The following is a 13,366-nucleotide window of genomic DNA, read 5'->3' on the forward strand; positions in this document are numbered from 1 at the left end:
GATGGAACCAATATATCATGATTGACAATAAATGAATCAGCAGATGATATGTAATCTTTTTTATAAACCTGTTGTAAGGATATCTAATGATGTTTGATTTCGTATTATTTAAACTGCTTTGAAATAAACATGTGTTTTTATATTTAGGTACAATGTAACAAAAATCGATTGAACAACGAGGATTGATCCAAAAGTTATCTCACAAACTGCTATAAAATTTTTAATAATTGAAAGTTTCCAACAAAACTTTATATACCTATGCCTCTATCTTCTTTGAATTTTGCTCTAAAATTTCATTCAGATATACATGTATACAATACTTATAAATTATCAAATAAACACAACATTGGGTCTCGTCTATCGCCGCACGGCAAGAATGTGCTGACGTCGTTATGACGTTTTGCTTCGACAATCATTTTGAATCTGATTGTACATAAGATCTACGCAAAAAGGAATGAATAGGAATAACATTTGGACAAAGTTCAAATAATTTTAATACTAAAACTCAAAACAAAACGGTTTAAAGCAAAATGGCAGTAAGGTTATTAAAAAGAAGAACTTCAGAGGTTAAAAAGATATGCGGGTATTGTTATAGTTAGAAATGTCAATCATTTTTCGAACGATTAATTCTTCTTTGGGGTTTTTTTTTTCTCCATTTCTAAATAAAACTTTTTTAATTGAATTTATTATTCTTACGGAAAATCTAAGGATATTAAGAACGGACTTGCTTTTAAGAAAGTTAAACTTCAACTAAATGATTGTTTATAACATTTATTGTTTTAAAATACTTTTCTTTCAAGTTCTTTTTTTATCGATGATTTATGAAAAAAGATTTGTGCAAACAGGTTTAAATGTTTGTTTTACTTGCATCTTGCATGCTAGTATGAAGACAATTCCTTAAGCTAAATTATTAAAAGTATTTTATTTATTTAATTCTTTTTAAACTTTTTATATATTTTTCCCTCTGATTTTCCCTCTCCCTCAAAGAAGTAACAAACAAACAAAAAATTATAAAAATTGCAATATGAACAAATTATGAGAAAAGCAGATTAGATAGACATACTTTTAATGTTACCTTGTCTATTTCTATGATTGTTTTGCTTGTATATGTATGTATGTTTGTTTGTATGTATGTTTGTATGTATGTTTGTTGGTGGGGTGCAATAAGGAGATGAACTAATGGATCAAAAGATACTATCTTTTATTAATTTTTATCACAACATTTGTTCTATAACAATTAACTAGAACCATGCATGAAGATTAAAATTGTGGAAATCATGCAGCAAATTCAAATTGATAATTATTTTTTTTTCCAGTTAGATATCCTTCTATCGCACATGCATTAAAACATCCATTATTTATGCCTTGAGTTAACAAGCGTAAAATTATTAAAAGTAAATAAGTTTGTTGCGGTATCAGTTTTATCATATTTTTTTCTGAATTATGCACATTGGTTCATTGACCTTAGGTTTTACGAGAAATTGTATGTTACTTATCCAAACTGATAGTCCTTATTCAATATTCTTTTCTATATCATAAAGCAACTGCTCTGTATTCGAAATTCATCCCAGCTTTTCTGCATTGATTCTTTTTTGCCTGCTTATAATGGGAGAATAAGCCCCAAGATAATCGTAAACGGCGATAAGTTATAGAAAAGAGAGAACCCTTCCATATGAAATGAGTTCGTTTCGTGTTCGAACACGATGACTCATCTCCATCTGATTATTTTCAGCAAGAGACTGGTTATATATTCTCTAGGCTAAAGAGAAGACACAATATAGTAATAGAAATCTGATATCCTATAGCTAGATAATTTATAAGGGTGTCCACTTGAACAAATTTGTATTTATCATGTCCTGTGGCGTAAGATGTAGTTCGTTAAATTTCATTCCGGAATTCTCCAATCCAGACATGTTGTCGTCATTGATCACACAGTGTACATCATTACTGGAAATCGATTAGTTCGTGCAAGTCTTAGCAACTAGTCTGTAATTGTTTTTTAGGAAACAATATTCTTTGGAAGTCTTTATTGATAATTAATTTAATTGTTATGCACCCTATCATGCTACTCATCACTTATAAACATATCTACTACTCCTCAGAAGATCAAAGAAATATCAGGTGTACACAGATACTGATTAATTGAACTTTTTTGGTTTCTCTTTACAGGCAATGACCATCATCCGGATTTAATTAATATTGATGAAGGTTCACTTCATCATTCCAAGCCAAGACCTAAACCTGCTGTTACTATAGAGAGAGACGATGATGATGACGGAGATGATAGTGACGTCATCGATGGTTCCGGTTCTGGGGCTAGTGAAGTTAAAATAGAAACCACAACATTACATCCAACACAATACCCAGGTTGCTGTTCTTTAGAATATCCATCTAATTTCTAAGCTGCACTAGTCTTAAATTAAGAAGCATTTAGTTTACATGTTTTTTTTTCTTTAACAAAATATCGATACCCCGCTCAGTGTTGCATTGCGTGAAGTCTAATTTAGAACGGTTTAGTGTCATTTTCATTGGAACACAAAATTCATACAGTACTTACATACCCATGACCTTGCAATATTTTTTTTTCATACAAATGATAGCAATTTTTAACTGTGATTAAACCTACTGAACTTTGCCTACAGGACTTTTTACTTAATGGTCACGGAAAAGATTTTATATATTCGGTCAATTCCTCCGTTAATTTGATGTATGATACAATTTTTAATACAAATATGAATTTCCTCTTCATTAAGATTGCAGAAAAATAAATGATTCGCCAAATGTAAAACCTTATTAATCGGCAATATTTACATGAATCCAATGACAAGAACAGACCAATTTTTTATCCAATGGAATTTCAGTTTTCCTTTTAATAGCATTGTATCCGAGTAACAAGATCGATACTTCATATGAATATTCTTAAATGATTGCAGTATTGCCTTGGAAAATCAGATCTCGTTATGACATTACATTTTTTTTATAAATGAGAACATTAGATTGACGCATCAACTTAACAGTTTCACATGCATTGCCAAATCATGATGAAATTGATGATCATATAAAAGCAGTAAATGATGGAATGAATTAACTACTTAACGAGGCCGAGTCTAATTATTTCTACCCTAGAGATTTTGATAAATTTTCTTGAATTAATTTTTACTATTATATTTATTGTTTTAAGATTAAAAAATCGAATGTTTACCGTCCTGATTTCTTATGGGGCCATCTCAAAAGTTGTCAAATTTTACTATTGGACCCTTATGGGAATTTGTTGGAAAAGCGCCAAATCATCACATTTTTTCCATATTTTTTGTATTTCTGCCCTAGAAATTTCTTTTTCAGCCGAGTACATGAAAATTATTGTAAAAAGTCACCAAACTGTGAAATTTCAAAAAGGTTGACCACCTAGGTTGTTTTAGGATTTGTTACAAAGTTTATTTTTTCAATGCCCAATACCTCTAAAATTGCAATATTGCGGTATATGCATATATCGGTGCAGATGAATTATCGGAGCAGATGAATTATTTTGGTAAAAATAGCAATGTTTAGATTGCTAGTATGTTTATTTTGATGTTCTGTCAACAATTTTAGTAAAATATCCATGGACGTCTTGAATATACAAGCCAGTCATGTGACATTCTTCAGCGTCATGCATTGCTTGCAAAATCGGAAAACAGTGACGTCGTTAGAGCCATTTCAGTGGTTTTTTCGTAAAAGCACAATTTCAGACCCATAGGCGTTACAGATAATGTATTAATTTTGTATTAAAATCACAATATTTAGGAAAGGTGTAATATCGCACATATGACTGCATGAAATTAGAAAGCTGCGCAACGTCATGCGCACTCGAATTAGACTCGGCCTCGATAAACCATTTAAACAAACGTGAAATAGGTGAAGGAAACGAACAGTGATCGATCTCAAAAATCCTACAAACAATACAAATCTTTGAACAGGGCATAAAACACGGACCCCTGAAAATGTCAGAGGTGGGATCAGGTGCCTTGGAGGAATAAGCATTCCCTATCGACAGGTTACCCGCCGTGAGCCATATGTATTGACCAGGTACACGGAATAATCCCTAGTCAAATATGGTATAAAAAGAAAGGCCTAACAATTGGTATGAAACGTGCCAGTCAAAATACGACCCAATGATAGGTTGTATTTGTTAACAAGGTCATTATAACGACAGTAGAATTTACGAAATGCTGACTTTAAACGAGGTTGTTGAAATCCCTGTCACATCAACCTATTTTTCAGTAGCCTGTGTCGGTTTCAAATTTATCGTATTCGGAGCATGCTCTTGACTATCGAATAAATTGGGAGACATAAACACCATATGCAGGTGATAGTGGAATATTACTACATAAAAGGAAAGTTGACGATGGAAAAGCTGAAGTCATATAAAGTGGATTCAGTTCAGCGCAGATACTCTAAATAGTTTATGATGTGGATGAAGTTTCAATTTTCTACAAAGTATACGAAAAGTTGCAAAATAAACTATAATTAAACAACAGTACATAGCTAAATAATTCTTATTAAATTTAAAGAAATGTGGAAGTGATTCATTTTGGGTAATAAGTAGCTGTTCACCTTATTGAGAATGTTATCGTTTACAAGATTAAGATCTTCACATTTCTTTCTGTCCTTTGCTTGTGTGGTGTTCGATTCCATGATTGGTGTCTCAATACTTTGATTTCTTTTTTCAAATATCTCCAACTGATTCCCTTTTCCTCTGACTCATCTATGTTTGTGCATTGGTGTATGTCGCTTAACACAAAGAAGTGTAGTCTTTTGTTACTGCAGAAACAGTTAATTTAGATCTATCATTCTGCAGTTATGATTGGTATATAATTTTTTTTGGTTTAGAAAATTCATGTATAGCATTTATGTAGGCAATAATGCAACGTGTTCTCACAACCTCTGTTCATAGGAAATAAGAAGAGAGAGTATGATTTGAATAATGAAAACAGTTTTTAAAGTTCTAGTTGGTGCTTTTTCAGAAATTGCAAGAAGTGTAGTGATGTATTCCTTGCAATCAAAAACCTTCTATAATCATATCTTATGTTCCTTCTGTTTTATTTATCATACAATTCCTAAAATCAATTTCATCTTGAATATTGCAATCATTACTGACTTGCTGGTATGCAGTATTCCGTATTTAGATAATGCGATTGTTTTTTTAATCCAAATGTTTGTACGTATTCTTTTATTTCAATTTCACTGTCTTATTCGTAACGGGTACTAACTGTTTTATTTTCCAATTCAAACTTGATTGATTTTATGGAATGTCATGTTCCATTTTTTCATAAATCTTTACAATATTTCCTTGTTTTTCTCTTTTATGAATTGCTCTACTTTTTTATATTCTTGCTGTTGCGTGCGTTTCTGACTTCTTTGCTTTATTTCTTTCGACGTATTTTACTCTCGTGTCATCGATCTTTCGTTCACGGTTTTCCTTTTACCAGATACACATTCATTTAATGCTTCTTTTACATCTAGACAGATGTTATCAATCTTTTCTGCCAGTGCAGTACATAAATTTCACTTGTAAAATAAACTTTTTTCTGAACCCGAATACTCCTCTGTAAAATATTGCTTTTGTAGCCACTTTTGCCTTTCATTTCGTGTTGCTGTTTTAAAATTCAGTCTTCTAGTCTGGTTTTCTAGACTTGTGTTGTCTTATACTTTCTAACACATGAACTTTTCAGTAGATTGAACTTTAAGCTTTTAATGTAATTAAGTGCGATGTTTTTGCTTTTTTGCGTGCTTTATTTTCCTTTGTCTATTTCCTACACCAATGTAATTCAACTGTCTCTTCTAGTACATAAACTAAACATTTATTTCGAGCTGGAAAATCATCTGTGTAGCAAGTACATATATTTCCTTCTTCTTATTATACATTTTATCGTTGTTCTACCTGTCTTCGATACCGACGACAATCATTTCTTCTCTTCTGAATCATAAATTTTACGATAGTTTTCTCAAGCTTTCACTTTATGATTAAAAACATCACGTGGTTTGATGTTGAAGTTTTCTAATCTGTTGTCAGTGATAACAGTCTAGAATACCTGTGTTCACTGAAAATATCTGTTCCTTTTTTATCATACGACAGATTAAACTATTTCAATAGCTAGCTGTTATAAAACTACTATGGTACAATTAAGATAAGTCTTGGCTGTAATTTGTTGGACTTTATTGCAGAAAACATGGAACTATAGGGTCTGCAGAACTCTATAAGCACTTGACTTACTTTGTAACACTTTTTTTTTTAATAAAAATTAGTTCATTTTTGTCGTAAAGTTATCGTTATTTACCAGTTTGATCTCTTCCGTACTATCTATATGACATTTTAAATTATTACAATTATGTCAATGATTCCATGTATATTGTCAAAGAGTTGCTTTTTAGCTCTACTGGTCAGAGATCAGAAGAGCTTATGCGATAGTAATAGTGTCCGTCGTCCGTCCGTCTGTCTGTTCGTCTGTAAACAAATTTTCAAACCGCTACTCCTCCTACAGTTTTGGTCTGATTTCAATATAACTTGGCACACAAGTAAACTACACTTGGAAACATAATTCTGTGTATCGGTTTTTGATTCTGTTGAGCGGTGTTGCCATGGTTACTAAAAAGGGATTTCTGGGAAATACTTTGAAAACACTACTCTTCCTACAGTTTTGGTCTGATTTCAATATAATAACTTGACACACAAGTAGACTATAATAAGATACATAAAATTATTCTGTATATCGGTTTTTGATTTCAATGAAAGGTGTTGCCATGGTTACTAAAAATAGAAATTTTTGTGAAATACTTTCAAAACGCTACTCCTCCTACAGTTTTGATTTGATTTCAGTATAACTTGGCACACAAGTAGACTACACTAAGATACATAATTCTTTGTATCGGTTTTTGATTTCGATGAACGGTATTGCCATGGTTACTAAAAATAAAATTTTCCTTGAAATACATTCAAAATGCTACTCCTCATACAGTTTTGGTCTGATTTCAGTATATCTTCGCACACAAGTAGACTACACTAAGATACATAATTCTCTCTACCAGTTTTGGATTTCAATGAAGAGTGATGCCATGGTTACTAAAAATAGAAATTTTCTTGAAATACTGTCAAAACGCTACTCCTCCTACACCTTTTCTCTGATTTCAGTATAACTTGGCATTCAAGTAGACTACACTGAGATACATAATTGCCGTTATTGTTTTTTGATTTTGTTGAATGATGTTGCCATGGTTACTTAAATCGAAATGTCTGTAAAATTGTTTTAAAAGGCTACTACTCCTACAGTTTTAGTCTGATTGCAATAAATCTTGCCACAAAAAGAGACTAAACAAAGGATCATTATTCTAATTATTGCTGTTGCAAAGTTTCAAGTCCAAGTGCTAATTTAATCTTCCTTTATGAGCACAACCAGTAGAGCTACAGTCTCGTCAGAGACTTCTGGTTCATATTTCTATCTGCGCCGATTGTTTGATCATATGTTTAGATAATTTTTGTTTTATCGGATTCAACAACGTTTTCTTAATTATATGGCTAAGCATTATTATTGTCGCCCGCGTGGCGCAGTGGTTAGAGCGTTCGCTCTAGAGTCGCGGAGTAAGGAGTTGATCCTTACGTCGCGGGTTCGAATCCCACTGTGGGATGTGGAGACCGGTCCTTCGGATGAGACCGTATAAACCGAGGTCCCGTATGGCAGAGACCGTATAAACCGAGGTCCCGTATGGCAGAGACCGTATAAACCGAGGTCCCGTATGGCAGTAGGTGCTGGCACGAAAAAGATCCCTCACTGCTCAATGGCCCTAAGTGCCGAGTATAGGTCAAAATTTGCAGCTCTCCACCGGCAAGTGGTGGCGTCTCCATATGAGTGAAAAATTCTCGAGCGGGACGTTAAACATTAATAAAAAAAAAAAGCATTATTGTCGTTTGGAGTAGGGGGACCGGCGGTGTTTTTTTTTTAATCTATTCAACATATTTGTTGTTCTGTCTTGGGAACCAGTATGTCGTTGTCATTTAAAGATTCTCATGAATATTCAGAAATAGGCTTTACAGAGGCCTATTGGCAATGAAAATACACTATATAGTTGTTTTCTTTTATCATTTTTGATATAACTATGGGTTCTGATATCTCACAGCATAATATTCCGAATTGTTCTTGTGTTATATAGATAACTCGAATTATTGACAGAATTTTTTTCCAGTCTGTGTGTGTTTTTTTTTTTAAAAAAAAACACTTGTCCAAAAAAAAAAAAAAAAAAAAATCGGGGAAAGTTCTCAATAATATTTTTTAGGAGGAGGTAACCTTGCTGTACAATAAAAACTCATCAAGTTTTAATGAAACATTTTTCGAAGTTGAGTATGTAGGGCGACGTTAAATTGATACAAAGCTCTATGCGTCATTCATTTTAGTTGAAATGATAGATCAAGAAATATCGAGGTTTTTTTTTCATACGTGATTATATAAATACAGTCAATGTTAAAATCAATAATTAAATGCATTTTATGTATAGAATTTATGTCATTTTTCAGGTCCTGTGGTTATGGAAACACCTGCGCCAATGTCAACCATGGACGATAGAAAAATCAAAGGTAAAAACGCTCCTCTTACGAAATGGTATTCTCAACGTAATTTCCGGATTTTTTTTTTTTCTATTTCATACAAGGAAATGTAGGAGGTCATAAATATTAAAATAGGTTTACTGCATAAAAATAGTTTGCACTGGAAATCAGAAAGCAGCCAAATATGTCATTTGAGACACGTTTTCTTTTTCTTTTTATTAACAGTTAGTATGCTATTTCATTTAAATTTTGAATACCCTAATGAAGTATTGTGTTCACAGTATTCCTAGTGTTGTATCTCTCTCTCTCTCTCTCTCTCTCTCTCCGCAATTCAGAATAAATTTAATCATAAATCACATTAATACTTGTGCATATCTAAATAAAATAACAGTTCCCAGAAACGGCATTATTAATAATAAATTACTTGGCTTCGGAGAACCACGACAAACACTCTCGTAAAAGATGTTGATTGATGTTTACAAATTACTATTGTCTTTGTACCTCGGATGTAAAGCGACTTGATCCTAAGTTAATGGTGTCTTTGACACCTGATTCCATATAAGGTGATGACTTGGTTGGCAGTTCCAGCAATATGGATGCTGATAAAACGACAAAATTAATTCACCCGGTCTCTCGCAATTAGCTACTGTTTGTAGACGGTGTAATTGCCCGGTCACATGTAAAATAAACCCTTAGTCTAACTCTTAATTGATGATACAGTGATAAAGTCAGTCTGCAGTGTTACTGCATAAGTATATTTTAATGGCTAGGCAATTATTGCAAAACCCGTTTTCTGTGGGATTTTTTTAACGTTGATTTTAATGAGAACCAAGAAAATTGACATTCAATCTAATCATGTTTTTATCGATACGCATCTTTTAACTAATCATTTTTTAAAACAACTTTCTTATTAAGTTCGGTTTCACTTTCATTTAGATGTATAGTGTATCAGAACAGCTGATTTTGATCAGATTTTGATTTTTGTTAGTGTATAATAAGTATTTTTCTATTGTTAAATTATTTTAGATGAAACTTTTATAGAAAATTACTGGTTTAAAAAAATCATGTTTTAGTGCTTTTACTATGTTTTTCCTCTTCTTTCTAAGGAAAGGGTCAATGTAGTGTCCTGAAAATGATTTTTAGAGAGAATTTGTAAAAGTAAAATATAAAAATATTTGGGCATAAATTTCATGAAATGAAATTTTTGAAACTTCATGGAATGAAGACAAAATATTACAGCATTGTGCTTCCTAAAATGTCCATTCTTTTTCTAATTCTGAAGAATGTTGTGAACTGACATTAATTTGCCCTAAAAGTGGTTTTATTTTCTTCTTTTTTTTCATTTCAGAAATTATCATTCAAGAAAAAGGCTCAAAACTTCTAAAAGATGTTTCAGATAACAACACAAAAGGTAAAATTATCTTTATATATATATAAGAAGCAAATACTTAAATAAAAACTAAATTAAAACTAAGAAATGCAAACCGACTTTCAAGCCCATTTTGTAATAGCGGGTATCAAACGAGAAAAGAAATGCACTCGTCGCCATTTCACAATAATTTGTACAAATTGAAATAACAATGTTTTGTTCTCGCTCGCATGCGATGATGTTAATTTAATGGTATTGATAAAAAGATTTCTTTGTTCAAAGAAAAATAATTATTTGTTAAAAAACAGCTTATGTACCATTTTCATTTATTAAACATTATTTAAGGCTAAAACTTTCTCCTTTCGATTGAAAACCATTATTGATTTGATTATTTATCGTTCAAATTGTAAATTACACCTTCCTTTTGTCGTGTTGGATAACTGTTGAAACTTTTTTTAACCGAACCCTCTAGACACTAAATCAGTTTATCGTAAAAGTAATTTATAAAGGTTACGGTAGCGTACAGGTTATAACAATTAATTTTTTAAAAAGTGGAATATTGCCTGATCAAATCAATCAGAAAAAAACCATTTTTCCCTGACGAAGTTAATTACAGTCATAGAAAGTTTAATCAATACCAGCTCCGGAAAATGGCTTAAGGTGTTAAAATATCCTTACCAAAAGATATTAATCTCTTCACCGCTGACCATTTTTCCTTTCTTCCTTGATTTGACGTGAAAATGAATTCATTCAATATAGAGCGGAAATATCAAAAATACATTTCAATATAGAAAATTGGCAGCAAAATATCAACGTACAGAAAGCAGGCAATTTAACTGAATTTCTCAGATTGTGGATTAATATTTGAAAAAAAGTTATCTTTTGAGCAATTTTTCATTGTGTTTCTCAAGGTGAAGAGAATATTTGGCGAAAATGATTAGGTGGCAATTTTCAAAGTTTGGATTATATTGATGTATGTACTACTGCCCTATCAAAGGAGATTAATCTGAGATATAGAAGGCTTAAGTCTGCAGTATTCTTATCTTCTTTTTGCAGTATTGGTTTATGGAAATAACGTTATTACCCTAGTATCTGATGACGACAAAGAACAAAACACAAACGAAGGTAAAACACTAATCAACGTATAAACGATATATTCCTTTTAGTATAAAAAGTTCAAACATTTGAAGTTCACTCTACATTTAAATGATATGTAATGTTTTATGTATTTTAAACACAAAAGCTTGACAGTGCTTACAGAAAGACAAGTCTTGCCTTCCGTCTTTTCAGGAAACTTTAGTTGCTACTTTGTGAAACTATCTCACCACCGGGGAATTATTATCTATAATACTAAAGCATATGTCATTGTTATAAATTCATACTTGCATATTTATTTACATATACCTACCTTACAATTACATATACACGTAATTACCTATTTGGTAATTAGAAATGTTCATATTTTAATGTGTCATAGACAATAAAATTTTACAAAGAATTAAAGATTCTGTTGACAGTGATGACTAACAAAGTTTTCTCTATTTTTAGATAAAAAGTCAGCCTCCAATATACTGGCTGAGAAGATTAAAGAAACTGGGAAAAATCCTAAACGACCAGAGGAAACAAAGAAGGAACAAAGTATGAATTATCATCAACATTACAGACATAGCTAATTATTTAACAATTCAGCCGCCATAAATCTGACGAAATCATGCAAAAAAAATCATAAAGCACATAGTATTGGAAGTAATTATTGCAAAAAGCTGTTTTTAGTTGTTTCTTCGTTTGTTTTGTAATCTTAATTCACGGGCCATAATTCAACAATGCTAAACTATAATTGTGTATAATTCTGATGAGAATAATATTTTTTATCAACAAATTCTGTATATTTAACAAATTGATTGATGCATGTTAAGATTGGTTTTATTCATACACAAGAGAAGACTGTGTGATGCACAGAATATAGCGTTTAATTAATTATTTGTTCCCAACATTATTTTTTTGTCTTGAGTACATAAATTGATGACTCTTTTTGGATTTTTTGTTGCAGGTGACAGAATTTGTGAAGCTCTTGCTTGTAAATATGGTGCAAAATGTACTGAAAAAGAACCACTTAACTTTGAATGCATCTGTCCAGTTGGCACATGCGCAGACGAAGAAGGTGCAGAGGTCTGTGGATCTGACGGCATGACATACCGGGGCTCTTGTCAGCTGGAGATGGAGAGCTGCAAACAACAGAAAAACATCTCTATAGTTAAACAGACTAGCTGTACGTTTGTATCTCTCAGTTTCAGAGATTCAATTACGATACAAATTACTATTAATAAAGATGTATTTCTTGCCACTACATTTAGTGAGCAGTACTCATTGAGACTTACATTAATAACGTCTTAAATTAAGGACTTTATACTGAATGTGAAATTATTTTCTGAATATTACACTTCCAAATACACAAAAACTTAATATATATTTAAAAATGTTTAGAAACATAAATATTAATATTTTCGTTACAGGTGAGCAAGAAACTCTAGAGATGTGCCCGCTGTTTCCAGGTTTGTAAATCAAAATTACTATGTGCTTTTTAACACCAGAGTTTTTTTTCTGTGCAAATGATTTCTGTCAATGACATAATTTTCAGCTGGTCACTTTAGGATATTCATAGTGAATATCTGCACAAATACGAATATAAATTAATATATGTATTTTACTCAAAATGCGTCGCAATTTATCTTTTGTTACAAAATCAGAATTTCAGCTGGCAAGTATAATGTCGAATTGATATCAAATTAAACCATTTTTAAGTTGAATATAAAATTGAAAACTGAAAGAACATATTTCTAACAAATTCAATATGTTTGGAAAAAAAAAACAAAATAACTAAATTGTAAAAAAGACCGCATAAAATGTGCAAATATTGTATAATATATAAGGGACTCCAAACTATTTTTTGGTCCGAATTATTAATTTTTTATTTTAAGATCAATGTTTTGATGTTTAGGAAAGAAATTTTTGCTTCTATTACTAAAACGAATGAAATTTAACAAATTTACAAAGACAATTGTTTAAGATAACAAAAGTAGCCCGAAACAAATGTTATAAACTAATTTACTTATTTCCAAAATCACACGATAAAAGTATTTATGGAATCCTCGACAAAGTGTCTATTCAATTTCTTGCATTTTTTTTCTCATTCTGATTTTTTTCTTCTAAATCACATATGCAATTAAAATTGTTGTAATTGACTAATGAAATTTGGCGATAAATAAATGTAGGAAAGGAAAATTATTTTAATTCCCGCTAAGAATCATCAGTGTCTAAAACTCTTTGAAAATCTTTTTATAGTGAAGTTAATGCAAGAATTTTATGACCATCTATTAAGAGATTTTGTTCATCGTTGGCCAATGCAGGCATTGTCCGACTCT

At 31.5% G+C, this 13,366-nt stretch overlaps 1 protein-coding gene across 1 annotated transcript in view; it reads left to right on the forward strand.

Moving 5' to 3' along the window:
- Positions 1-13,366, forward strand: part of LOC133188670 (uncharacterized) — a 36,013-nt gene that overhangs the window by 16,918 nt on the left and 5,729 nt on the right. Inside the window, exons 2-8 of the mRNA XM_061324176.1 lie at positions 2,170-2,367; positions 8,546-8,605; positions 9,924-9,986; positions 11,001-11,069; positions 11,493-11,582; positions 11,995-12,213; positions 12,458-12,496. Coding sequence (XP_061180160.1) covers positions 2,170-2,367; positions 8,546-8,605; positions 9,924-9,986; positions 11,001-11,069; positions 11,493-11,582; positions 11,995-12,213; positions 12,458-12,496 — 738 coding nt within the window. The remainder of the gene's footprint in view (positions 1-2,169; positions 2,368-8,545; positions 8,606-9,923; positions 9,987-11,000; positions 11,070-11,492; positions 11,583-11,994; positions 12,214-12,457; positions 12,497-13,366) is intronic.

This window comes from Saccostrea echinata, unplaced genomic scaffold (genome assembly GCF_033153115.1).
Source record: "Saccostrea echinata isolate AGI-Se365-2 ecotype Australia unplaced genomic scaffold, CSIRO_AGI_Sech_v1 ptg000001l, whole genome shotgun sequence".
Taxonomy (NCBI): Eukaryota; Metazoa; Mollusca; class Bivalvia; order Ostreida; family Ostreidae; genus Saccostrea; species Saccostrea echinata.